This window comes from Anomaloglossus baeobatrachus, chromosome 7 (genome assembly GCF_048569485.1).
Source record: "Anomaloglossus baeobatrachus isolate aAnoBae1 chromosome 7, aAnoBae1.hap1, whole genome shotgun sequence".
Lineage (NCBI taxonomy): Eukaryota > Metazoa > Chordata > Amphibia > Anura > Aromobatidae > Anomaloglossus > Anomaloglossus baeobatrachus.
In genome coordinates this window covers 288,601,196-288,628,019 of record NC_134359.1, presented here as the reverse complement: position 1 = coordinate 288,628,019, position 26,824 = coordinate 288,601,196, and the positions used below count along the sequence as shown (strand labels likewise).

Below are 26,824 nucleotides of genomic sequence, written 5' to 3'. Positions count from 1 at the left end.
GAAGTTTCCATACACTAAGAGTACTGTGCCTTTAAACAATATGGGACAGCCCATATGATGATGTCATGTCTTTGGAAGCTTCTGATAGGTTTATTGGCCACATCTGAGTTAATTACAGACACACCTGTGGATGTATTGTAATGCACACCTGACACACGGCTTCTTTGTGCAGCATCATGGGAAAGTCAAAAGAAATAAGCCAAGATCTCAGGAACAGAATTGTGACTTGCACAAGTCTGGTTCATCCTTGGGTGCAATTTCCAGATTCCTGAAGGTGCCTCGTTCATCTGTACAAACAACTATACGCAAGTACACACAAGATGGGAATGTCCGGCCATCACACCGCTCAGGAAGGAGACGGGTTCTGTGTACCAGAGATGAACGTGCTTTGGTCAGACATGTGCAGATCAACCCAAGAACAAAAGCAAAAGACCTTGTGAAGATGCTGGCGGAAGCTGGTAAGATTGTGTCATTATCCACAGTGACACGAGCACTGTATCAGCATGGGCTGAAAGGCCGCTCTGCCAGGAAGAAGCCATTACCCCAAAAGAAGTATAAAAAAGTCAGATTAATGTTTACAAATGCAACAGAAACAAAGACGACCTTAATTTCTGGAGACGTCCTGTGGTCGGATGTAACTTAAACTGAACTGTTTGGCCATAATGACCATCGTTACGTTTGGAGGAAAAAGGGAGAAGCTTTGAAGGCTAAGAACATCATCCCCACTGTGACACACGGGGGGCAGCATCATGCTGTGGGGTTGTTTTGCTGCAGGAGGGACGGGTGCACTTCACAATATAGATGGTATCATGAGGAAAGGAGATTATGTGGCAATACTGAAGAACATCTCAAGACATCAACCAGGAACTTAAAGCTTGGGCGGAAATGGGTCTTCCAAATGGACAATGACCCGAAGCTACTGACAAACTGGTTACAAAGTGGCTTAAGGATAACAAAGTCAATATTTTGGAGTGGCCATCACAAAGCCCTGATCTCTATCCTATTGAAAATGTATGGGCAAAGCTGAAAAGGCTGTAAGTTGTGGGATGTAGGTGCTTTCTGTCTCCGCTGCGCCCCATGATGTGACATTTCAGGTCCGATCACCAGACTAAACAATGCAGGTAAACACAATATAGAGCATGTAAGAATAGCGCGGCTGTGTACTGACCCGTAGAGGAAAAGAAACATCCTGTTTGTGCGGATATTTTATATTTTTGGCCAGTGACTTGAAGTGGACTCCTCCTTGTAATTAACCTCTTAGTTGCCACACCTTCAAAACTGCCAATAAACCTTTTTTGTCAATTTTGCAACATCTTTGAAGAACCCCGGGAATGGCAATATGCCGTCCGTAGTCTCCAGTCCTTCTATGACACCGCTGACCTTGGGGGGAAGCCATAGCCAATATCATGGCAGATCCTGATGAAGGCATCTACATTTGCCCATCGCACCCTAGAGGCCATATTATTTTATGACTTACTGTAGATCTCACTGACGGATCCCTCTGGCTTCTACAGGACCCACCAACAAGAAATGGCTGATGGACATCCACTGGCCAAAACTGCGTCACAAAAATGTCCATTTTGCAATAATATAATCCTTGAAATAACCTAAGGGTGTGTTTAAAGGCGACCTGTCAAGTGACCAGTTTTTGCTCTTATATTATTTCCATTGCTTCCCAGGTTGTGATGGTGGAATATGGGGGGTTGTGCATAATTTTGTGTGGGTTCGTATTTTAGGCGTAGTGCTCTGTCCATTCTGTGTACATTGTCCTGTTTGCAGGGTAATCACCCCCTGCCGGGCTTTTGTCCCTACGTGTGGGGGAGAGGGGCCTGGAATCCACCAAACTCTCTGCTTATCTAGGAGATTATTGAGTCTGGCTAGGAAGGACAAGAGACAAGCAGGAAGATTCATCCTCTGGGGGAGAAGCTGCAGCTACAGGCAGCACCCCAGAGAGCCGTTGAGAAACCCCAATTTCCCTGGAAAAGGACTGCTGGAGGATTGTAATTGATCCCCGGGACATTGATCCCATTACTGGACTACTTTACCCACTATGTGGTGGATTATTTTTATGGACTTTCTCATTTGGTTGGAATAAATGTTCTTTGGATTGTTCCATCTTCTCTTGCTCTGTTGACTGTGTGATATTAGAGAAGGACCCCATGACGCAGATTATTGCATTTTTTATTTTTCTTAAATTGGCCATACGGTTCCAGAGATATAGCCGTTTTTAATTAGAATTAATTTTGAGGAGGCGTGGCTCACAGGGTAATTATGCGGGGACACGCCCTCAGAGAATCCTATGAGCCACGCCCCTTTTGAAAAGCTCTTAAAAATTAGCACTCAATATAAAGGCTTATATCTCTGGAACCGTATGGCGGATTTACAAAAAAACAAAAACGCACTAATCTGGGGATCGGCGAGAGTAAAACGAGAGCAAAAACTGGCCAAATTTGTACTAGTGATATTACCCATTTAAGGGGGAAACACACAAATTTCATACCCTGATATATTGTAGATGAGAGCCAAAATGAGAGGCTTCTATAGAGAGTTTCAACCCCTTTGACACTGCACAGAGCTTTCAGCTACTGGAAGTCTTTTTTATGGCGTATTAGAAGATCATTATAATTAAATATTTCCTTTAAAGGGATACTTGCCTGCTGGGAGTTGTGGTTCCCCAACAGCCAGAGCTTGTATCTAATCAAATACAAATCACAAAGTTGTAGGGAGTGGAGGAGTGCCCCTTTAATTTGGGACCTGCATTGGAATCCTGGACTCTACATTTCGGATACATCTAATGAATACGATGATCTTACCTTCAATGTGTCCCCCTTGCTGAACGGCAGCTCATCCCTTTCGGTGGTCTTAAAGTTGTACACGGCCATCGCCTCCATGTCTTCTGGTCGGGGAACCTCTGACTGATGCTCTGTGGGTTAAGTGACCACTAGCAGCAGATGACATACACTGGTGGAAAATCCGTGGGTGGGTGGGTGGCAGCCCCCCCTGGGTTCTCAAATGGTGAGGAAGCAGGCAGGGCTCATGGTAGTGGAAACCAAGTCATGCATGTCTAAGACCGAAGGCCGGGCCTGGGAAATTCAGAGGGGGGCTACCTATTTTGGGGGATGTACCAGCTGCCGCCCCTACCTAGGAGAAAAGTAAAAAATACCATTAGTCAAAGTACTGCATTCATTTTTGGGGGGCACCACCTGTGCCCCATTTCTACCGTCAGTCCTTGATTTTATTTATATATATATATATATATATATATATATATATATATATATATATATATATATATATATGTGTGTATATATAAGTGTGTGTATATATAGATATATATATATGTGTATATATATATATATATGTGTATAGATAAGTGTGTATATATATATATATATAAAATAAAGTGTGGGTTCACGTTTGCTAGATTATCTATCATGTATATATATATATATATATATATACACACATATCTCTCTCTCTCTCTCTTTCTATGTGTATATGGCAATTGCATGAATAGCAATTCCTTAAGCCCGCTACACACGCTTCAATATATCTCACAATCCGTCGTTGGGGTCAAGTTGTAAGTGACGCACATCCGGCATCGTTCGTGAGGTATCTGCATGTGACATCTACATGCGATCAGGATTGAACGCAAAACCGTTGATCGCAAACACATCGTATCATTCTCTAGAATTGAGCGTTTTGTTGCACGAACCTAGTCAATTGTAACGTGTGACATCCCTCATACGATTTTGATGTCTGATGCTATGTGCGCAGGTGTGCGCTCTGCACCGCAGCTTAAAGAAGGTCCGCTTCAGAGCGCAGCTGAAAAGCTGCGTTCTGAAGCGCCTCACAATGTCTGTCATTCACTAATCTCTGTCAGTCGGTCACTATCTCTGTCCCTCTCTCTCTGTCCATGTCAGTCTATCCCCCTCTCTCATACTCACCGATCCCCGATCCCCGGCGCTGCACGGCGTTCACACTGCTCCGGCGGCTTTTACTGTTTTGAAAAAGCCGGCCGCTCATTAAACAATCTCGTATTCCCTGCTTTCCCCGCCCACCGGCGCCTGTGATTGGTTACAGTGAGACACGCCCCCACGCTGAGTGACAGCTGTGTCACTGCACCCAATCACAGCAGCCGGTGGGCGTGTCTATACTGTGTAGTGAAATAAATAATTAAATAATTAAAAAAAACGGCGTGCGGTTCCCCCCAATTTTAAAACCAGCCAGATAAAGCCATACGGCTGAAGGCTGGTATTCTCAGGATGGGGAGCTCCACGTTATGGGGAGCCCCCCAGCCTAACAATATCAGCCAACAGCCGCCCAGAATTGCCGCATACATTATATGCGGCAGTTCTGGGACTGTACCCGGCTCTTCCCGATTTGCCCTGGTGCGTTGGCAAATCGGGGTAATAAGGAGTTAATGGCAGCCCATAGCTGCCAATAAATCCTAGATTAATCATGTCAGGCGTCTATGAGATACCTTCCATGATTAATCTGTAAATTACAGTAAATAAACACACACGCCCGAAAAAATCCTTTATTAGAAATAAAAAACGCAAACATATACCCTGGTTCACCACTTTAATCAGCCCCAAAAAGCCCTCCTTGTCCGGCGTAATCCAGGATGGTCCAGCGTCGCTTCCAGCGCTGCTGCATGGAGGTGACCGGAGAAGCAGCAGACACAGCCGCTCCGGTCACCTCCACACAGCTAATGAAGACAGCCGCGCGATCAGCTGCTGTCACTGAGGTTACCCGCGGCCACCGCTGCATCCACCGCTATATCCAGTGACAGCGGGTAACCTCAGTGACAGCAGCTGATCGCGCGGCTGTCTTCATTACCTGCGTGGAGGTGACCGGAGCGGCTGTGTCTGCTGCAGCTCCGGTCACCTCCATGCAGCAGCGCTGGAAGCGACGCTGGACCATCCTGCATTACGCCGGACATGGAGGGCTTTTTGGGGCTTATTGAAGTGGTGAACCAGGGTATATGTTTGTGTTTTTTATTTCTAATAAAGGAATTTTTCTGGTGTGTGTGTTTATTTACTGTAATTTACAGATTAATCATGGAAGGAATCTCGGGAAGACGCCTGACATGATTAATCTAGGACTTATTGGCAGCTATGGGCTGCCATTAACTCCTTATTACCCCAATTTGCCAACGCACCAGGGCAAATCGGGAAGAGCCGGGTACAGTCCCAGAACTGTCGCATATAATGTATGCGGCAATTCTGGGTGGCTGTTGGCTGATATTGTTAGGCTGAGGGGCTCCCCATAACGTGGAGCTCCCCATCCTGAGAATACCAGCCTTCAGCCGTATGGCTTTATCTGGCTGGTTTTAAAATTGGGGGGAACCGCACGCTGTTTTTTTAAATTATTTAATTTTTTATTTCACTACACAGTATAGACACGCCCACCGGCTGCTGTGATTGGGTGCAGTGTGACACCTGTCACTCAGAGTGGGGGCGTGTCTCACTGTAACCAATCATAGGCGCCGGTGGGCGGGGAAAGCAGGGAATACGAAATTGTTTAATGGGCGGCCGGCTTTTTCAAAACAGTAAAAGCCGCCGGAGCAGTGTGAACGCCGTGCAGCGCCGGGGATCGGTGAGTATGAGAGAGGGCTGCTAACTTCAGTAACTTAGGAGATTAGCGGTCACCGGTGAGTCCTTCACTGGTGACCGCTAATCAGGGCGCGACACAGACAGAGCCGCAGCATGACCGTGAAGTCGGGTGAAGTTCACCCGAGTTCATTCTGACAGTGCGGCTCTGTCTGTGTCTGCTGTCATCTGCCATTCAGCTCTGATACATGGCTGTCTGTGTCTGCTGTCAGCGGCTATGTAGCAGAGCTGAATGGCAGATGACATAGTAAAAACGCATCCCTACACATTACACACGCTTGGCAAGTCAATAAATAAAAAAAAAAAAAAAAGGTGCCCAATGCATACGTCACGGAACACATGATCTAAAGGATCGCACACAAAATTGACCAATTTAACATAGACTACTAACGCACGTGTGACAGCAAATGAACGACCTATGTGCAATCTCATAAGATCCCGTATGCGACCTGGGCGTGTCACATCGCAAATGCGATTGTACAACTAATTGCAACGTGTAAAGTGGGCTTTAGTTGCTGCAATTACACCATGGAGTGATCTTCACTTTTGGGGCAGCCTATAGCCATCAGTCAGGGCATATAGATATGGAAAAGAAGAAGGTTGGAGACCCCTGCCCCTGTGGTCCCAAAGAATATAGACATCATGCTAGCCGAAAACTTAAAATAAGGCACCTGTGACATACAGGAGGGGCGCATTCACCCCCCCCCCCCCCCCCCTCCCGGAGCAGCACTCACCCAGCAGCCGCTCTCCGGCCTCCTCTGATGGGAACGTGAAATCTCAAGCGATGGCCCCGGTTTTATCTCCGCTCTGCTGAGTCTGCAAAGGAAGAGGCTTCTCTGACAACGTCTTAACCTTTTTTTTTTTGCAGATAAAGACAAACAGGATGTTAGTGCAAAACACTCCGCCAAAACACCCGGCCATAAGACAGCCCGGCACAAGCTACACCGAGGGGCCATAGAGAGACCCCCACAGTGGGGTCACCGCAACCCCCCCCCCCATCCCCGCCCGGTGTTATGACTAATGTCTTGTACATAGAGGGCAGTATTATAATAGTTATATTCTTGTACATAGGGGGCAGTATTATAATAGTTATATTCTTATACATAGGGGCAGTATTATAGTAGTTATATTCTTGTACATAGGGGGCAGTATTATAGTAGATATATTCTTGTACATAGGAGCAGTATTATAGTAGTTATATTCTTGTACATAGGGGGCAGTATTATAGTAGTTATATTCTTGTACATAGGGGGCAGTATTATAGTAGTTATATTCTTGTACATAGGGGGCAGTATTATAGTAGTTATATTCTTGTACATAGGAGCAGTATTATAGTAGTTATATTCTTGTACATAGGGGGCAGTATTATAGTAGTTATATTCTTGTACATAGGGGGCAGTATTATAGTAGTTATATTCTTGTACATAGGAGCAGTATTATAGTAGTTATATTCTTGTACATAGAGGGCAGTATTATAGTAGTTATATTCTTGTACATAGGAGCAGTATTATAATAGTTATATTCTTGTACATAGAGGGCAGTATTATAGTAGTTATATTCTTGTACATAGGAGCAGTATTATAGTAGTTATATTCTTGTACATAGGGGCAGTATTATAGTAGTTATATTCTTGTACATAGGGGCAGTATTATAGCAGTTATATTCTTGTACATAGGGGGCAGTATTATAGTAGTTATATTCTTGTACATAGGGGCGGTATTATAGTAGTTATATTCTTGTACATAGGGGCAGTATTATAGTAGTTATATTCTTGTACATAGGGGCAGTATTATAGTAGTTATATTCTTGTACATAGGAGGCAGTATTATAGAAGTTATATTCTTGTACATAGAGGCAGTATTATAGTAGTTATATTCTTGTACATAGGGGCAGTATTATAGTAGTTATATTCTTGTACATAGAGGGCAGTATTATAGTAGTTATATTCTTGTACATAGGAGCAGTATTATAGTAGTTATATTCTTGTACATAGGGGCAGTATTATAGTAGTTATATTCTTGTACATAGGGGCAGTATTATAGTAGTTATATTCTTGTACATAGGGGCAGTATTATACTGGTTATATTCTTGTACATAGGGGGCAGTATTATAGTAGTTATATTCTTGTACATAGGGGCAGTATTATAGTAGTTATATTCTTGTACATAGGAGCAGTATTATAGTAGTTATATTCTTGTACATAGGGGCAGTATTATAGTAGTTATATTCTTGTACATAGGGGCAGTATTATAGTAGTTATATTCTTGTACATAGGGGCAGTATTATACTGGTTATATTCTTGTACATAGGGGGCAGTATTATAGTAGTTATATTCTTGTACATAGGGGCAGTATTATAGTAGTTATATTCTTGTACATAGGGGCAGTATTATAGTAGTTATATTCTTGTACATAGGGGCAGTATTATAGTAGTTATATTCTTGTACATAGGGCCAGTATTATAGTAGTTATATTCTTGTACATAGGAGCAGTATTATAGTAGTTATATTCTTGTACATAGGGGGCAGTATTATAGTAGTTATATTCTTGTACATAGGGGGCAGTATTATAGTAGTTATATTCTTGTACATAGGGGGCAGTATTATAGTAGTTATATTCTTGTACATAGGAGCAGTATTATAGTAGTTATATTCTTGTACATAGGAGCAGTATTATAGTAGTTATATTCTTGTACATAGGGGCAGTATTATAGTAGTTATATTCTTGTACATAGGGGCAGTATTATAGTAGTTATATTCTTGTACATAGGAGCAGTATTATAGTAGTTATATTCTTGTACATAGGGGGCAGTATTATAGTAGTTATATACTTGTACATAGGAGCAGTATTATAGTAGTTATATTCTTGTACATAGGGGGCAGTATTATAGTAGCTATATTCTTGTACATAGGGGCAGTATTATAGTAGTTATATTCTTGTACATAGGAGCAGTATTATAGTAGTTATATTCTTGTACATAGGGGGCAGTATTATAGTAGTTATATACTTGTACATAGAGGGCAGTATTATAGTAGTTATAGTCTTGTACATAGGGGCAGTATTATAGTAGTTATATTCTTGTACATAGGAGCAGTATTATAGTAGTTATATTCTTGTACATAGGAGCAGTATTATAGTAGTTATATTCTTGTACATAGGAGCAGTATTATAGTAGTTATATTCTTGTACATAGGAGCAGTATTATAGTAGTTATATTCTTGTACATAGGGGCAGTATTATAGTAGTTATATTCTTGTACATAGGAGCAGTATTATAGTAGTTATATTCTTGTACATAGGAGCAGTATTATAGTAGTTATATTCTTGTACATAGGGGGCAGTATTATAGTAGCTATATTCTTGTACATAGGGGCAGTATTATAGTAGTTATATTCTTGTACATAGGAGCAGTATTATAGTAGTTATATTCTTGTACATAGGGGGCAGTATTATAGTAGTTATATACTTGTACATAGGAGCAGTATTATAGTAGTTATATTCTTGTACATAGGGGGCAGTATTATAGTAGCTATATTCTTGTACATAGGGGCAGTATTATAGTAGTTATATTCTTGTACATAGGAGCAGTATTATAGTAGTTATATTCTTGTACATAGGGGGCAGTATTATAGTAGTTATATACTTGTACATAGAGGGCAGTATTATAGTAGTTATAGTCTTGTACATAGGGGCAGTATTATAGTAGTTATATTCTTGTACATAGGAGCAGTATTATAGTAGTTATATTCTTGTACATAGGAGCAGTATTATAGTAGTTATATTCTTGTACATAGGAGCAGTATTATAGTAGTTATATTCTTGTACATATGGGCAGTATTATAGTAGTTATATTCTTGTACATAGGAGCAGTATTATAGTAGTTATATTCTTGTACATAGGAGCAGTATTATAGTAGTTATATTCTTGTACATAGGGGGCAGTATTATAGTAGCTATATTCTTGTACATAGGGGCAGTATTATAGTAGTTATATTCTTGTACATAGGAGCAGTATTATAGTAGTTATATTCTTGTACATAGGGGGCAGTATTATAGTAGCTATATTCTTGTACATAGGGGCAGTATTATAGTAGTTATATTCTTGTACATAGGAGCAGTATTATAGTAGTTATATTCTTGTACATAGGAGCAGTATTATAGTAGTTATATTCTTGTACATAGAGGCAGTATTATAGTAGTTATATTCTTGTACATAGGGGCAGTATTATAGTAGTTATATTCTTGTACATAGGAGCAGTATTATAGTAGTTATATTCTTGTACATAGGGGGCAGTATTATAGTAGTTATATACTTGTACATAGAGGGCAGTATTATAGTAGTTATAGTCTTGTACATAGGGGCAGTATTATAGTAGTTATATTCTTGTACATAGGAGCAGTATTATAGTAGTTATATTCTTGTACATAGGAGCAGTATTATAGTAGTTATATTCTTGTACATAGGGGGCAGTATTATAGTAGTTATATTCTTGTACATAGGAGCAGTATTATAGTAGTTGTATTCTTGTACATAGGAGCAGTATTATAGTAGTTATATTCTTGTACATAGAGGCAGTATTATAGTAGTTATATTCTTGTACATAGGAGCAGTATTATAGTAGCTATATTCTTGTACATAGAGGCAGTATTATAGTAGTTATATTCTTGTACATAGGGGGCAGTATTATAGTAGCTATATTCTTGTACATAGGGGCAGTATTATAGTAGTTATATTCTTGTACATAGGAGCAGTATTATAGTAGTTATATTCTTGTACATAGGAGCAGTATTATAGTAGTTATATTCTTGTACATAGAGGCAGTATTATAGTAGTTATATTCTTGTACATAGGGGCAGTATTATAGTAGTTATATTCTTGAACATAGGAGCGGTATTATAGTAGTTATATTCTTGTACATAGGGGCAGTATTATAGTAGCTATATTCTTGTACATAGGGGCAGTATTATAGTAGTTAAATTCTTGTACATAGGAGCAGTATTATAGTAGTTATATTCTGGTACATAGGAGGCAGTATTATAGTAGTTATATTCTTGTACATAGGGGCAGTATTATAGTAGTTATATTCTTGTACATAGGGTGCAGTATTATAGTAGTTATATTCTTGTACATAGGGGCAGTATTATAGTAGTTATATTCTTGTACATAGGAGCAGTATTATAGTAGTTATATTCTTGTACATAAGGGCAGTATTATAGTAGTTATATTCTTGTACATAGGGGGCAGTATTATAGTAGTTATATTCTTGTACATAGGGGGCAGTATTATAGTAGTTATATTCTTGTACATAGGGGCAGTATTATAGTAGTTATATTCTTGTACATAGGGGGCAGTATTATAGTAGTTATATTCTTGTACATAGGGGCAGTATTATAGTAGTTATATTCTTGTACATAGGGGACAGTATTATAGTAGTTATATTCTTGTACATAGGGGCAGTATTATAGTAGTTATATTCTTGTACATAGGGGGCAGTATTATAGTAGTTATATTCTTGTACATATAAAGATTTATTCTTTAAAGGAAACTTTGAATTGCCTTTTACCGCCACCTAGTGATCTTTACTTTGAACTGCAAAGGACTTCATTATCTATTGTTATTTTGCAAAAACAAAACTTCCTTGCATGAAGAAACCATTGTCTCTTTAGCTGTCAGTGCCTTCACCTTTGTATGTTACTCTTCTAATGGGGTTTATCATATACTTTTTCATAGTCGACAACCTAATAAAGGCAAAGAATTTGTTATTACTTATTGGCACCCTTGAAATTGATTCAGAAAATCAAGTATTTTTTCCAGAAAATGATTGCTGTTACACATGTTTTGTTTTACACATGTTTATTTCCTTTGTGTAAACTGGAACAACACAAAAAATGAGAAAAAGGGTAAATTGGACATAATTTCAAACAAAACTTCAAAAATGGGCCGGAAAAAATTGTTGCCACTCTTCCATAATTGTGAGTAAACAACTTTGTTCAAGCATGTGATGCTCATTGAAACTCATTTGTGGCAAGTAGCAGGTGTGGGAAATATGAAAATCACACCTGAAACCTGATAAAAAGGGGAGAAGTTGTCTCAGACTTTGCATTGTGTGTCTGTGTGTGCCACAGTAAGCATGCAGAACAGAAAGAGGACAAGAGAACTGTCTGAGGACTGGAGAACCAAAATTGTAGATAAATATCAACAATGTCAAGGTTACAAGTCCATCTCCAGAGATCTTGATGTTCCTTTGTCCATCTCCAGAGATCTTGATGTTCCTTTGCCCATCTCCAGAGATCTTGATGTTCATTTGTCCACAGTGTGTAGCATAATCAAGAAGTTTACAACCCATGGCACTGTAGCTAATCTCCCTGGATGTGGACGGCAGAGAAAAATTGATGAAAAGTTGTAACACAGGATAATCAGGATGATGGATAAGCCTTGATCAAACTCCAAAGAAATTCAAGTTGTCCTGCATCAGTGTCAGCAAGAACTATTCATCCACATGTGAATTAAATGAAACACTATGGAGGAGACCCAGGAGGACCCCACTGCTGACACAGAGACAGAAAAAATCCAAAATGTACGTGAATAACAAAAATCCTTCTGGGAAAGCGTCTTGTAGACAGATGAGACTAAAGGCCACTTTACACACAGAGATAAATCTGCGGCAGATCTGTGGTTGTAGTGAAATTGTGGACAATCAGTGCCAGGTTTGTGGCTGTGTACAAATGGAACAATATGTCCATGATTTCACTGCAACCACAGATCTGCCAAAGATTTATCTCTGTGTGTAAAGTGGCCTTAAGATAGAGTTTTGTCATAAAGAGCATAATTCTAGTGTTTACCGAAAACAGAATGAGGCCTACAAACAAAAGAACACAGCACCTACAGTCAAACATGGTGGAGGTCAGATATGTTTTTTTTTTTTTTTACCGCCTCTGGCACTGGTGGCCCTGACTGTGTGCAAGACATCATGAAATCTGAAGAGTACCAAAGGATATTGGGTGGCAATGTAGAAAGCTGTGTGTGTGTCCTAGGTCAGAGGTCTTCCAGGAGGACAAGGACCCCAAACACTTCAAGAAGCCCCCAAAATGGATGGAAACAGAGCATTGGAGAGTTCTGAAGTGTCCGCAATGAGTCCAGAACTAAATCCCAGTGATACCTGTGGAGAGGTCTGAAAATTGGGAAGGCGGCTTCAGATATGAGAGACCTGGAGCAGTTTCTATAGAAGAGTCCGAGATTCCAGGTGAGAAAAGGAAGAAGCTTGTGGACGGGTATAGGAGACGACCGATGGAAGGGATTTATTCCAAAGGGTAAAGGAGGGCAGCCAAATATTAAGCTGAGGGGGACAACAATTGTGTCCGGAGCATTTTTGGGGTTTTGTGTGACAATTTCAAGGGTGACAACACTTTCGGCCATGGCTGTATATGCAGCAGCTTATTTTGTCCACTAGGGAGCGCTGTGCGATTAGTATTACTGATGGCGGGCCTCAATCTGCAGCTTTCAGACCTGGCGGCGGATTTTGCCAGCGACTTACCAGCCTTGTGCTCAGGTTTTTCCATGGTATTAAGTCCATGTGCCGTCGTATAAATTCAGGGATCTGCCTAATCCTTTCCAGACTCGCTCAATATTTATTTTTGTGGTTGTGATTCATAATAAATTGGAAATATTCTCTCGTCCCTGGCACGAAACAGTACGGTGTCTGCCTATAGAATGATCATTTTACGCCAATGTGCAAAGATGAAGGTGGCGGCTCCATAGGAAAAGACGGGATGAGGGGTACTACACCCAAACAGTGCCAAGCCCAAAATAGCACACTTCAGCCCCACATAATACTGCAATACACTGCCAACATAGTGCCGTATTCAAATGCCTACATTATACTGCAACATTGTACTGTAAAGCAATGCATACATTATACTACACACATTGTACTGTAACATAAAACTGCAATACAGTGACTACATGATACTAAAAGGTTTACAAAATACTGAAACACAGTGTCCATATACTCCAATATTGTGCCCATATACTATTACAATGGAGCTCTACATAATACTGGAATAGAGTGGCTACATTATACTGCAATACAGTGTTCACATAATGATCGAAGATAGTGAACACATAATACTGTAATACAGTACATACATCTCAATATGCTATGCAGATACTGCTGCAATACAACACCCACATAATACTGCAATAGAGCACCATCTTAATACTCCTGTGCAGAGTACATATAATACCGCAATACAGTGCGCACATAATATTGCAACACAGCTCCCACATAACACAGGGAGCCAGTGATCACATAATACTGTAATAGAGTGTCCAAATACTACCGCAATACTGTGTGCACATATCACAGGGAGACAATGATCACATAATACTGTAATAGTGTCCAAATATTACTGTAATACAGTGTGCACATAACACAGGAGACAATGATCACATAATACTGTAATAGAGTGTCCCAATACTACCGCAATTCAGTGCACACATAACATAGGGAGACAATGATCACATAATACTGTAATAGAATGTCCCAATACTACCGCAATTCAGTGCACACATAACACAGGAAGACAATGATCACATAATACTGTAATAGTGTCCAAATACTACCACAATACAGTGCACATAACACAGGGAGCCAGTGATCACATAATACTGTAATAGAATGTCCAAATACTACCACAATACAGTGCACATAACACAGAGAGACAATGATCACATAATACTGTAATAGTGTCCAAATACTACTGCTATACAGTGTGCACATAACACAAGGAGACAATGATCACATAATACTGTAATAGCGTGTCCAAATACTACCGCAATACAGTTTCAGCATAATATCTCAATATGGCATCCACATAATACTGCAATACCACACAGAAATATTGAAATATAGCGCCTACATACATACATATATGAGTCCACATAATATCGCCATCCCAAGCTCATGTAACCAATATGGTATTCATGTAATACCGCAATACAGCGCCCAAATACTACTATACTATAGTACACACATAATACACCCTTGCGGTGCTGGCAGCGGCCCTGGTATATGAGCCTTGGGTGGGATTATGATTTACACATATTGGAGGGGTCGGGTTTCATGTTTTTGTGGCATCAGCTTTAGATTTTTTTTATTGCCCCAATTGCCCAATATGAGGGTTGCAACATTTTTAAGGAGATCATAAGCCACAAGATTCCTGTCCCTTGTGACATACCCCTCAGACGGCCTCTGTGATTGACAGCAGCGGTACCAGCAGTCAGTCATCTCCGCAGGAGTCGATACGTGATGGCAGCAGGTTTGTGTTTTTTTTTCATTTTCTGGTCCGATAAATAACCTAATAACAAATGATCTAAGTGCTGCTAAAAACATGATGTCATGTGTCGGCCCTGGGGGTCCCGGGGGGCTCTGCTGACAGTAAGTGAATCATTTTAGCTGCCAATGATGGGTTTGAATAATACAGGAGATCAGACGTGCGCAGATCCCTGGGGGGCGACCAGCTGAGGCTCGGTGACCTACGGCTGCGCTAAGTGATGTGCGATCAATGCGCGGGGTCCGATAACGCCCCCATCACAGGGGCTTATGTACTGACTGCAGAGGCACTGCACTGTACACCAGGGGCCTTAGGTGCAGGGGCCATAGGCGCAGGGGCCAGAGGTGCAGGGGCCATAGACACAGGGGCCATAGGCGCAGGGGCTATAAGCGCAGGGGCTATAGGCGCAGGGGCTATAGGCGCAGGGGCTATAGGCTCAGGGGCCATAGACGCAGGGGCTATAGGCGCAGGGGCTATAGGAGCAGGGGCCATAGACGCAGGGGCTATAGGCGCAGGGGCTATAGGCGCAGGGGCCATAGACGCAGGGGTCATAGGCACAGGGGCTATAGACGCAGGGGCCATAGGCGCAGGGGCCTGAAGTGGTCGGATGGCCAGGAGGTCACATCTCTGGATCCAGGTGGAGCTGGCCACCTTTGTGCCATCGTTTTCAAGATTTGGGACCCCTTACAGGAGTGCGAGAGGTCTCCCGGCTTTCAGAGACCCTCAAGAGAGTTGTCAGGTATGGTACATATATGTTTGCATGAAGAAACACCATTGAAAACAATAGTCTGGAGATGTTTATTGAGTTATATAGGTGTGTTGTGGGCATGCTCTGTGAGCTGTTCAGAGCAGGGAGGGGGAGGAAGTGAGCTGTGACCATCAGCTATTGTCTATAGTGGATCCTATTTTGTCTATATATATCTATTAGCTATTATTGGGATATGAAAGTGTTGTGGACATGCTCTGTGACCTGTGCAGATGTCATTGTGCAGAGAGAGGGTGGAAGTAAGCTGTGACCATCACCTATTGTCTATATTGGATCAAATTTTATCTATATATAGCTGATAGCTATCATTGTGATGTGAAAGTTTTGTGGGCATGTTCTGTGACCTGTGCAGAGCTCATTGCATTGTGCAGAGAGAGGGTGGAAGTGAGCTGTGACTATCACCTATTGTGAATGATGGATACTGTGTTATCTATCTACATATAGTTGTTTACTATCATTAGAATATGACAGTGTTGTGGGTGTGCTCTGCGATCTGTGCAGAGGTTATTGTGCAGAAAGAGGGAGGAAGGGAGCTGTGACCATCACCTATTGTGAATGTTAGATACTATGCAATCTATTTACATATCGTTGTTTACTATTATTAATGTGAAAATGTTGACATGCTCAGTGATCTATGCAGAGGTCATTGTGCAGAGAGAGGGAGGAAGTGAGCTGTGACTATCACCTAATGTGAACGGTGGATACTGTGTTTTATATCTACATATAGTTGTTTACTATAATTAGAATGTAAAAATGTTGTGGGCATGTTTTGTGACCTGTGCAGAGGTCACTGTGCAGAAAGAAGGAGGAAGTGAGCTGTGACCGTCACCTATTGGGAATAGTGGATACTGTGTCATCTGTCTAGATATCATCGTTTACTACCGTATCATGAGGATGTGAAACTGTTGTGGGCATGTTCTGTAACCTGTGCAGAGGTCATTGTGAAGGGAGGAGGAGTAAGTAGGCTGTGACTATTACCTATTGTGCAATATATATATATATATACAGTATATATATATATATATATATATATATATATATATATGTTACCTGTCAATGTAAGGGGACAGTGTCCCGGGCATTTTCTGTAACCTGTGCAGAGGTCTTTGTGAAGGGAGAAGGAGGCAGGAAGGCTGTGACTATTAACCTATTGTGCATAGTAGATCCTGTGTTGTCTATATATATACAGTACAGACCAGAAGTTTGGACACATCTTCTCATCTCTAGAGCAACTGTTAAGAGGAGACTTTGTGCAGCAGCCTTCATGGTAAAATAACTGCTAGGAAACCCCTGCTAAGGGCAGACAACAAGCAGGAGAGACTTGTTTGGGCTAAAGAACACAAGGAATGGAAATTAGACCAGTGGAAATCTGTGCTTTGGTCTGATGAGTCCAAATTTGAGATCTTTGGATCCAACCATCATGTCTTTGTGCGACGCAGAAAAGGTGAACGGATGGACTCTACATGGCTGGTTCCCACCGTGAAGCATGGTGGAGGAGGTGTGATGGTGTGGGGGGGCTTTGCTGGTGACACTGTTGGGGATTTATTCAAAATTGAAGGCATACAGAACCAGCATGGCTACCACAGCATCTTGCAGCGGCGTGCTATTCCATCCGGTTTGCGTTTAGTTGGACCATCATTTATTTTTCAACAGGTCAATGACCCCAAACACCCCTCCAGGCTGTGTAAGGGCTATGTGACTAAGAAGGAGAGTGATGGGGTGCTACGCCAGATGACCTGGCCTCCACAGTCACCAGACCTGAACCCAATCGAGATGGACCGCAGAGTGAAGGCAAAAGGGCCAACAAGTGCTAAGCATCTCTGGGAACTCCTTCAAGACTGTTGGAAAACCATTTCCGGTGACTACCTCTTGAAGCTCATCAAGAGAATGCCAAGAGTGTGCAAAGTAGTAATGAAAGCAAAAGGTGGCTACTTTGAAGAACCTAGAATATAAGACATATTTTCACACTTTTTTGTTAAGTATTTCATTCCACATGTGATAATTCATAGTTTTGATGCCTTCAATGTGAATCGACAATTTTTAGAGTCATGAAAATAAAGAAAACTCTTTGAATGAGGAGGTGTGTCCAAACTTTTGGTCTGTACTGTGTATATATATATAGATAGATAGATATAGATATAGATATAGATATAGGTCTTTGTGCAGGCAAGGGAGGAGTGCAGGTGAGCTGTGACATTTATATGTTTCGAATGGTGGATCCTATGTAATCTACAAAAATCCTGCCTCCGTTTCCTGGTAATGAGGTGACTGGCATATTGCTGGCCATGAAGGGGTTAATCTGCGTGGCTTCTTCTCTGAGTAATGTGTTTACCTTGAAGCGCCAGGAATGTGGCCCACCTGCTCCCTCTATTGTTGTTGTGGAGCAGTGCGGCCTGTGGAGGATCGGGTGTGTCTCCTGAGTGACACGCCCGGTGCGGTGTATATGTGCCTGCGGGGGGTGGAATAACACTGATATCCATTGTCACACTCATATGTAATTCACCGAGTGCAGCCATTGTTAGGACACGATTCTGGGAACTCGCTGCCGGCACAAGGTGAAACACCCAAAATGGGCTACACACTTCCGACACCGACTGACGTAGAAGAACCACTCCTGTACAAAGACCCTAATCATAAAGACCCTCTATTTTACTTAAAGGGCTTGTCCCATAAACAATATCGATCACCTATCTATAGCATAGATGATAAATGTATGATAGCTAGGTATTCGGAAGCCAAGACCCCCACCGATCGCAAGAACAGGACCCCCAATGAGCATGTGCGTCCACCCCTACGCAGTGACTAGAGCAGTGGTCGCACATGCTTACTATCACTTTATACACAGCGGACCTTGCTGTAATCATTTTGAGGGACGTTGGGGGTCCCAGAAGCTGGAGCCCAAGCATTTATGACTAGTGACCATTACCAGATCTCCAGCTTCCATGACCTTTTCAAAGTCATTATCTTCCTACATGACCTCTTCCATGACCCAATCTTCCAATATGACCTTTCCTAGTTTCTGCTCACCCAACATGACCTCTTCCAGCTCTTGGTCCTCCAGTTCCTAGTTTGTCAATATAACCTGATCTTCCAACGTAACCTCTTCAAGCTCATGATCTTAAAATGTGATCTCTTTCAGTGTCTGATCTTCCAACGAGACTTCTTCCATCTTCTGATCTTCCAATGTGAACTTTTCCAGCTTCTGATCTTCCAATATGACCTCATTCAGCTCCTGATCTTCCAACGTAACCCCTTCTAGCTCATGATCTTCCACTTTGATTTCTTCCAGCTTCTGATCTTCCAACATAACCTCTTCCAGCTCCTGATCTTCCAACATAACCTCTTCCAGCTCCTGATCTTCCAACATAACCTCTTCCAGCTTATGATCTTACAATGTGACCTTTTCCAGTTCCTGATCTTCCAATGTGACCTATTCCAGCTCCTGATCTTCCAGTGTGACAATTTCCAGCTCTTGAGCTTCCAATGTGACATCTTCCAGCTTCTGATCTTCTAACATAACCTCTTCCAGCTCATGATCTAACAATGTGACCTCTTTCAGTGTCTGATCTCCCAACGTGACCTCTTCCAGCTCCTGATCTTCTAACATAAGCTTTTCCAGCCCTTGATCTTCCAATGTGACCCCTTCCAGCTTATGATCTTCCAATGTGACTTCTTTCACTGTCTGATCTTCCAATGTGACTTTTTCCAGCTCCAGATCTTCCAACATAATCTCATCGACAGTCTGATCTTCCAATGTGACTTCTTCTAGCTCCAGATCTTCCAACGTGATCTCATCCACTGTCTGATCTTCCAATGTGACTTCTTCTAGCTCCAGATCTTCCAACGTGATCTCATCCACTGTCTGATCTTCTGATGTGACTTCTTCCAGCTCATGATCTTCCAACGTGATCTCATCCACTGTCTGATCTTCTGGTGTGACCTCTTCCAGCTCATGATCTTCCAACTTGACTTCTTTCACTGTTTGATCTTCCAACGTGATTTCTTCCAGCTCCTCATCTTCCAATTTCATGTCTTCCACTGTTTGCTCTCCCGATTTGACCCCTTCTAGCTCTTGATCTTCCCATGTATTCTCTTCTAGCTCATGATCATCCAACATGACCTCTTTGAGCTCATGATCTTCCAATGTGACTTTTCCAGCTCTTGATCTTCACACATGATTTCTTCTAACTCCTGGTCTTCCAACATGACCAGTTCTACCTCATTTTGTAGCAACATAACCCTTTCTACCTTCTAATCTTCCGATTTTCAAAAAATTATCTCCAGTTCTCACTCGATTTTCCAAAGTGACCTCTTTGGAGATCTCATAGTTACCAATATACCGCTTAAAATGTTAACACATAGAGGTTCTCTAAATAATGTTTTCCACTTTACGACCTTCCAACATGACCTTTTTCAAGTCTCAAATTTCCAACATGATCCAGTCAACTACCCAATCCTCAAAATGACCTTCCTCCTCACAATCTACCCATTCCAACATGACCTCTTCCATTTTTCATCATGGCGTCCTCCAATATTATGTGAGTCATAGTCAGGCACTCTTTCACATGGAGATGACCTCTGTCTGGTGTAGACCCACATACATTATCGAGCTTGGGCACCTTGACTTGAGATCACTCATGTTGATTCCCAATTTAGTTATTTCCAAAACATGACCAGACCCAACTTCAGCCTAGAAGTAGACCTGTTGGCTCTTCACAATGACCTCCTTGATCTACCGGGTGCTTCATGTCTAACACATAAGTGATATCTGTAGATTTTGTGAAATGATACTGCCAAAAATATCAGTTTGACTCATTAACAAATTCCCCTTGTGGTTGTAGATGATATCACAGTTTGGTGACCACTCACTTCCATAGAAATAACAGTCATCAAAAAATGGGAATGGGTCTGTTCCACGTACGTAGGTGGATGACAAGTCCTGGCATAACAAGCTGTCTACCCCTTCATGTAGCCTCCAGCAGTTATTATGTAGTGCTTCTCCTACACTGACACCTGTGCACACAGGACGGAGGGGCACAGCAACCTATATACACAGGACGGAGGGGCACAGCAACCTATATACACAGGATGGAGGGGCACAGCAACCTATATACACAGGACGGAGGGGCACAGCAACCTATATACACAGGACGGAGGGGCACAGCAACCTATATACACAGGACGGAGGGGCACAGCAACCTATATACACAGGACGGAGGGGCACAGCAACCTATATACACAGGACGGAGGGGCACAGCAACCTATATACACAGGACGGAGGGGCACAGCAACCTATATACACAGGACGGAGGGGCACAGCAACCTATATACACAGGACGGAGGGGCACAGCAACCTATATACACAGGATGGAGGGGCACAGCAACCTATATACACAGGATGGAGGGGCACAGCAACCTATATATACAGGACGGAGGGGCACAGCAACCTATATACACAGGACGGAGGGGCACAGCAACCTATATCCACAAGACGGAGGGGCACAGCAACCTATATACACAGGACGGAGGGGCACAGCAACCTATATACACAGGACGGAGGGGCACAGCAACCTATATACACAGGACGGAGGGGCACAGCAACCTATATACACAGGATGGAGGGGCACAGCAACCTATATACACAGGACGGAGGGGCACAGCAACCTATATACACAGGACGGAGGGGCACAGCAACCTATATACACAGGACGGAGGGGCACAGCAACCTATATACACAGGATGGAGGGGCACAGCAACCTATATACACAGGATGGAGGGGCACAGCAACCTATATACACAGGACGGAGGGGCACAGCAACCTATATACACAGGACGGAGGGGCACAGCAACCTATATACACAGGACGGAGGGGCACAGCAACCTATATACACAGGACGGAGGGGCACAGCAACCTATATACACAGGACGGAGGGGCACAGCAACCTATATACACAGGACGGAGGGGCACAGCAACCTATATACACAGGACGGAGGGGCACAGCAACCTATATACACAGGACGGAGGGGCACAGCAACCTATATACACAGGACGGAGGGGCACAGCAACCTATATACACAGGACGGAGGGGCACAGCAACCTATATACACAGGATGTAGGGGCACAGCAACCTATATACACAGGATGGAGGGGCACAGCAACCTATATATACAGGACGGAGGGGCACAGCAACCTATATACACAGGACGGAGGGGCACAGCAACCTATATCCACAGGACGGAGGGGCACAGCAACCTATATACACAGGACGGAGGGGCACAGCAACCTATATACACAGGACGGAGGGGCACAGCAACCTATATACACAGGACGGAGGGGCACAGCAACCTATATACACAGGACGGAGGGGCACAGCAACCTATATACACAGGATGGAGGGGCACAGCAACCTATATACACAGGACGGAGGGGCACAGCAACCTATATACACAGGACGGAGGGGCACAGCAACCTATATACACAGGACGGAGGGGCACAGCAACCTATATACACAGGACGGAGGGGCACAGCAACCTATATACACAGGACGGAGGGGCACAGCAACCTATATACACAGGACGGAGGCGCACAGCAACCTATATACACAGGACGGAGGGGCACAGCAACCTATATACACAGGACGGAGGGGCACAGCAACCTATATACACAGGACGGAGGGGCACAGCAACCTATATACACAGGACGGAGGGGCACAGCAACCTATATACACAGGACGGAGGGGCACAGCAACCTATATACACAGGACGGAGGGGCACAGCAACCTATATACACAGGACGGAGGGGCACAGCAACCTATATACACAGGACGGAGGGGCACAGCAACCTATATACACAGGACGGAGGGGCACAGCAACCTATATACACAGGACGGAGGGGCACAGCAACCTATATACACAGGACGGAGGGGCACAGCAACCTATATACACAGGATGGAGGGGCACAGCAACCTATATACACAGGACGGAGGGGCACAGCAACCTATATACACAGGACGGAGGGGCACAGCAACCTATATCCACAAGACGGAGGGGCACAGCAACCTATATACACAGGACGGAGGGGCACAGCAACCTATATACACAGGACGGAGGGGCACAGCAACCTATATACACAGGACGGAGGGGCACAGCAACCTATATACACAGGACGGAGGGGCACAGCAACCTATATACACAGGACGGAGGGGCACAGCAACCTATATACACAGGACGGAGGGGCACAGCAACCTATATACACAGGACGGAGGGGCACAGCAACCTATATACACAGGACGGAGGGGCACAGCAACCTATATACACAGGACGGAGGGGCACAGCAACCTATATACACAGGACGGAGGGGCACAGCAACCTATATACACAGGACGGAGGGGCACAGCAACCTATAGACACAGGACGGAGGGGCACAGCAACCTATATACACAGGACGGAGGGGCACAGCAACCTATATACACAGGACGGAGGGGCACAGCAACCTATAGACACAGGACGGAGGGGCACAGCAACCTATATACACAGGACGGAGGGGCACAGCAACCTATATACACAGGACGGCGGGGCACAGCAACCTATATACACAGGACGGAGGGGCACAGCAACCTATATACACAGGACGGAGGGGCACAGCAACCTATATACACAGGACGGAGGGGCACAGCAACCTATATACACAGGACGGAGGGGCACAGCAACCTATATACACAGGACGGAGGGGCACAGCAACCTATATACACAGGACGGAGGGGCACAGCAACCTATATATACACAGGACGGAGGGGCACAGCAACCTATATACACAGGACGCTGAAACATAAAAAAGACCGCGAGTCACAAAGTATCTTATAATATTTCATCGTATTTATCCTCTAAAAGAGTAAAAAAAATGTGCGCACTGTCAGTAATGTATCTTGTACATAGGAGGCAGTATTATAGTAGTTATATTCTTGTACATAGGGGCAGTATTATAGTAGTTATATTCTTGTATATAGGGGCAGTATTATAGTAGTTATATTCTTGTACATAGGGGCAGTATTATAGTAGTTATATTCTTGTACATAGGCAGCAGTATTATAGTATTTATATCCTTGTACATAGGAGCAGTATTATAGTAGTTATATTCTTGTACATAGGGGCAGTCTTATAGCAGTTTTATTCTTGTACATAGAGGGCAGTATTATAGTAGTTATATTCTTGTACATAGGGGGCAGTATTATAGTAGTTATATTCTTGTACATAGGGGGCAGTATTATAGTAGTTATATTCTTGTACATAGGGGGCAGTATTATAGTAGTTATATTCTTGTGCATAGGGGGAAGTATTATAGTAGTTATATTCTTGTACATAGGGGCAGTATTATAGTAGTTATGGTCTTGTACATGGAGGCAGTATTATAGTAGTTATATTCTTGTACATAGGGGCAGTATTATAGTAGTTATATTCTTGTACATAGGGAAGTATTATAGTAGTTATATTCTTGTACATAGGGGCAGTATTATAGTAGTGATAATCTTGTACATAGAGGGCAGTGTTATAGTAGTTATATTCTTGTACATAGGGGGCAGTATTATAGTAGTTATATTCTTGTACATAGGGGGCAGTATTATAGTAGTGATAATCTTGTACATAGAGGGCAGTGTTATAGTAGCTATATTCTTGTACATAGGGGCAGTATTATAGTAGTTATGTTCTTGTACATAGGGACAGTATTATAGTAGTTATATTCTTGTACATAGGGGCAGTATTATAGTAGTTATATTCTTGCACATAGGGGGGCAGTATTATAGTAGTTATATTCTTGTACATAGGGGACAGTATTATAGTAGTTATATTCTTGTACATAGGGGGCAGTATTATAGTAGTTATATTCTTGTACAGAGGAGCAGTATTATAGTAGTTATATTCTTGTACATAGGGGCAGTATTATAGTAGTTATATTCTTGTACATAGGGGGCAGTATTATAGTAGTTATATTCTTGTACATAGGGGCAGTATTATAGTAGTTATATTCTTGTACATAGGAGCAGTATTATAGTAGTTATATTCTTGCACATAGGGGGGCAGTATTATAGTAGCTATATTCTTGTACATAGGGGCAGTATTATAGTAGTTATATTCTTAAACATAGGGGCAGTATTATAGTAGTTATATTCTTGTACATAGGGGCAGTATTATAGTAGTTATATTCTTGTACATAGGGAGCAGTATTATAGTAGTTATATTCTTGTACATAGGGGCAGTATTATAGTAGTTATATTCTTGTACATAGGGGCAGTATTATAGTAGTTATATTCTTGTACATAGGGGGAAGTGTTATAGTAGTTATATTCTTGTACATAGGGGCAGTATTATAGTAGTTATATTCTTGTACATAGGGGGAAGTGTTATAGTAGTTATATTCTTGTACATAGGGGCAGTATTATAGTAGTTATATTCTTGTACATAGGGGCAGTATTATAGTAGTTATATTCTTGTACATAGGGGGCAGTATTATAGTAGTTATATTCTTGTACTATGATCCAGAGAAGACAGTAGAAATCGTAATATTGAAGGGAGGAGCCATGTTTCGTTTTATCTGTAGTTGCTTTGCACAGTAGACGGCTCTAGAGATATTATATGATCAGTCTCACACATTTGATAGGATTGTTGTAGTTGTGAAGTGTGATAGACGCAGTCGGCAACATCCACAGCCTAATTATTCATGGTGAATACCGCTCGATAAACACATACGCTCTGATTTATCATGCCGTTTTTGCTAGAATTCTGGCGTAAAGTTGCTCGAAACGCGGCAGAAAACCCCCCCAAAATCGCACAAAAACTTTAAGCAAGTCTGCAAAGTTTTTGAAAAGTAGGTGGATCTTGGATGTGGCCAATTGTACAGCGCTGCGGAATATGTTGGCACTATAGAAATAAAGATTATTATTATTATTATTATTATTAAGCAGGCTGCATAAATTCCTCATAAGAGGGGTTCATAGCAGAAACATGATCAGAGCCTAGGCCTATGCCTCTGCCACATCCTATGGCTCACGAATAGAGTGCAAGCTCCGCAGTGCAGACTGACACACTGCAGCAGAAAGTGACAGGACGGGCGAGTGGCACCAGGTACAACACTACAAGTCCATCAATCGCTCAGTTACACGTCAGCAGGGGAATTTGCAAAATAATTTGCTTATGTTTATAGGTCACAGACGTTGCAGCGCTCTCAGAAATGGTGACAAGTGATGTGTGAGCGGAGACACAAATTGTAGGTTGCGAGGGGACGCGCCCCTGCGACCGCTGACAGATGTCACCACACGGCTTCCTGTGCTTGGGTGACATGGTGAGCGATTGTTATTCGGCTGGGACCTCACAGTCAAGGCTATTTTTTTTTTTTGTTTTATTTTTTTACACTTTTTATGGCAGAGTGTTCCCAGAGAAGGACAGAAGTGACCGGTGCCCACCCCAAGGGACGCACGCCCCGATGGACGCACGCCATGGCCTGAGAAGCGGAAGCCAGCTGTCACCTCTGATACAAGGTGGTTGCTAAATATAAACTGGCTCTTCACAAGTCATCTGCTGTAAAACTGCCGGAGGGCGGAGGACGGAGGACAGAGGGCGGAGGACGGAGGACAGAGGGCGGAGGACGGAGGACAGAGGGCGGAGGACGGAGGACAGAGGGCGGAGGACGGAGGGCGGAGGACGGAGGGCGGAGGGCGGAGGGCGGAGGACGGAGGACGGAAGACGGAGGACGGAGAGTGGAGGACAGAGGAAGGAGGACAGAGGACGGAGGACGGAGGACGGAGGGCGGAGGGCGGAGGACGGAGGACGGAGGGCGGAGGACGGAGGACGGAAGACGGAGGACGGAGAGTGGAGGACAGAGGAAGGAGGATAGAGGACAGAGGGCGGAGGGCGGAGGACGGAAGACGGAGGACGGAGAGTGGAGGACAGAGGAAGGAGGACAGAGGGCGGAGGACGGAGGACGGAGGGCGGAGGACGGAGGGCGGAGGGCGGAGGACGGAAGACGGAAGACGGAGAGTGGAGGACAGAGGACGGAGGACAGAGGAAGGAGGACGGAGGACGGAGGACGGAGGGCGGAGGGCGGAGTACAGAGGGCAGA

At 43.1% G+C, this 26,824-nt stretch overlaps 1 protein-coding gene across 2 annotated transcripts in view; it reads right to left on the bottom strand.

The window, feature by feature from the left end:
- GRAP (GRB2 related adaptor protein) overlaps positions 1–6,425 on the bottom strand; it is a 53,824-nt gene extending 47,399 nt beyond the window's left edge. For both annotated transcript variants that reach the window (XM_075318343.1, XM_075318345.1), the window contains exons 1-2: positions 6,350–6,425; positions 2,814–3,141 (exon numbers count right to left, since the gene is read on the bottom strand). In XM_075318343.1, the coding sequence (XP_075174458.1) occupies positions 2,814–2,891 (78 nt within the window). In that variant the 5' untranslated portion in view covers positions 2,892–3,141; positions 6,350–6,425. The remainder of the gene's footprint in view (positions 1–2,813; positions 3,142–6,349) is intronic.
- Between the last annotated feature and the right edge of the window lie 20,399 nt (positions 6,426–26,824).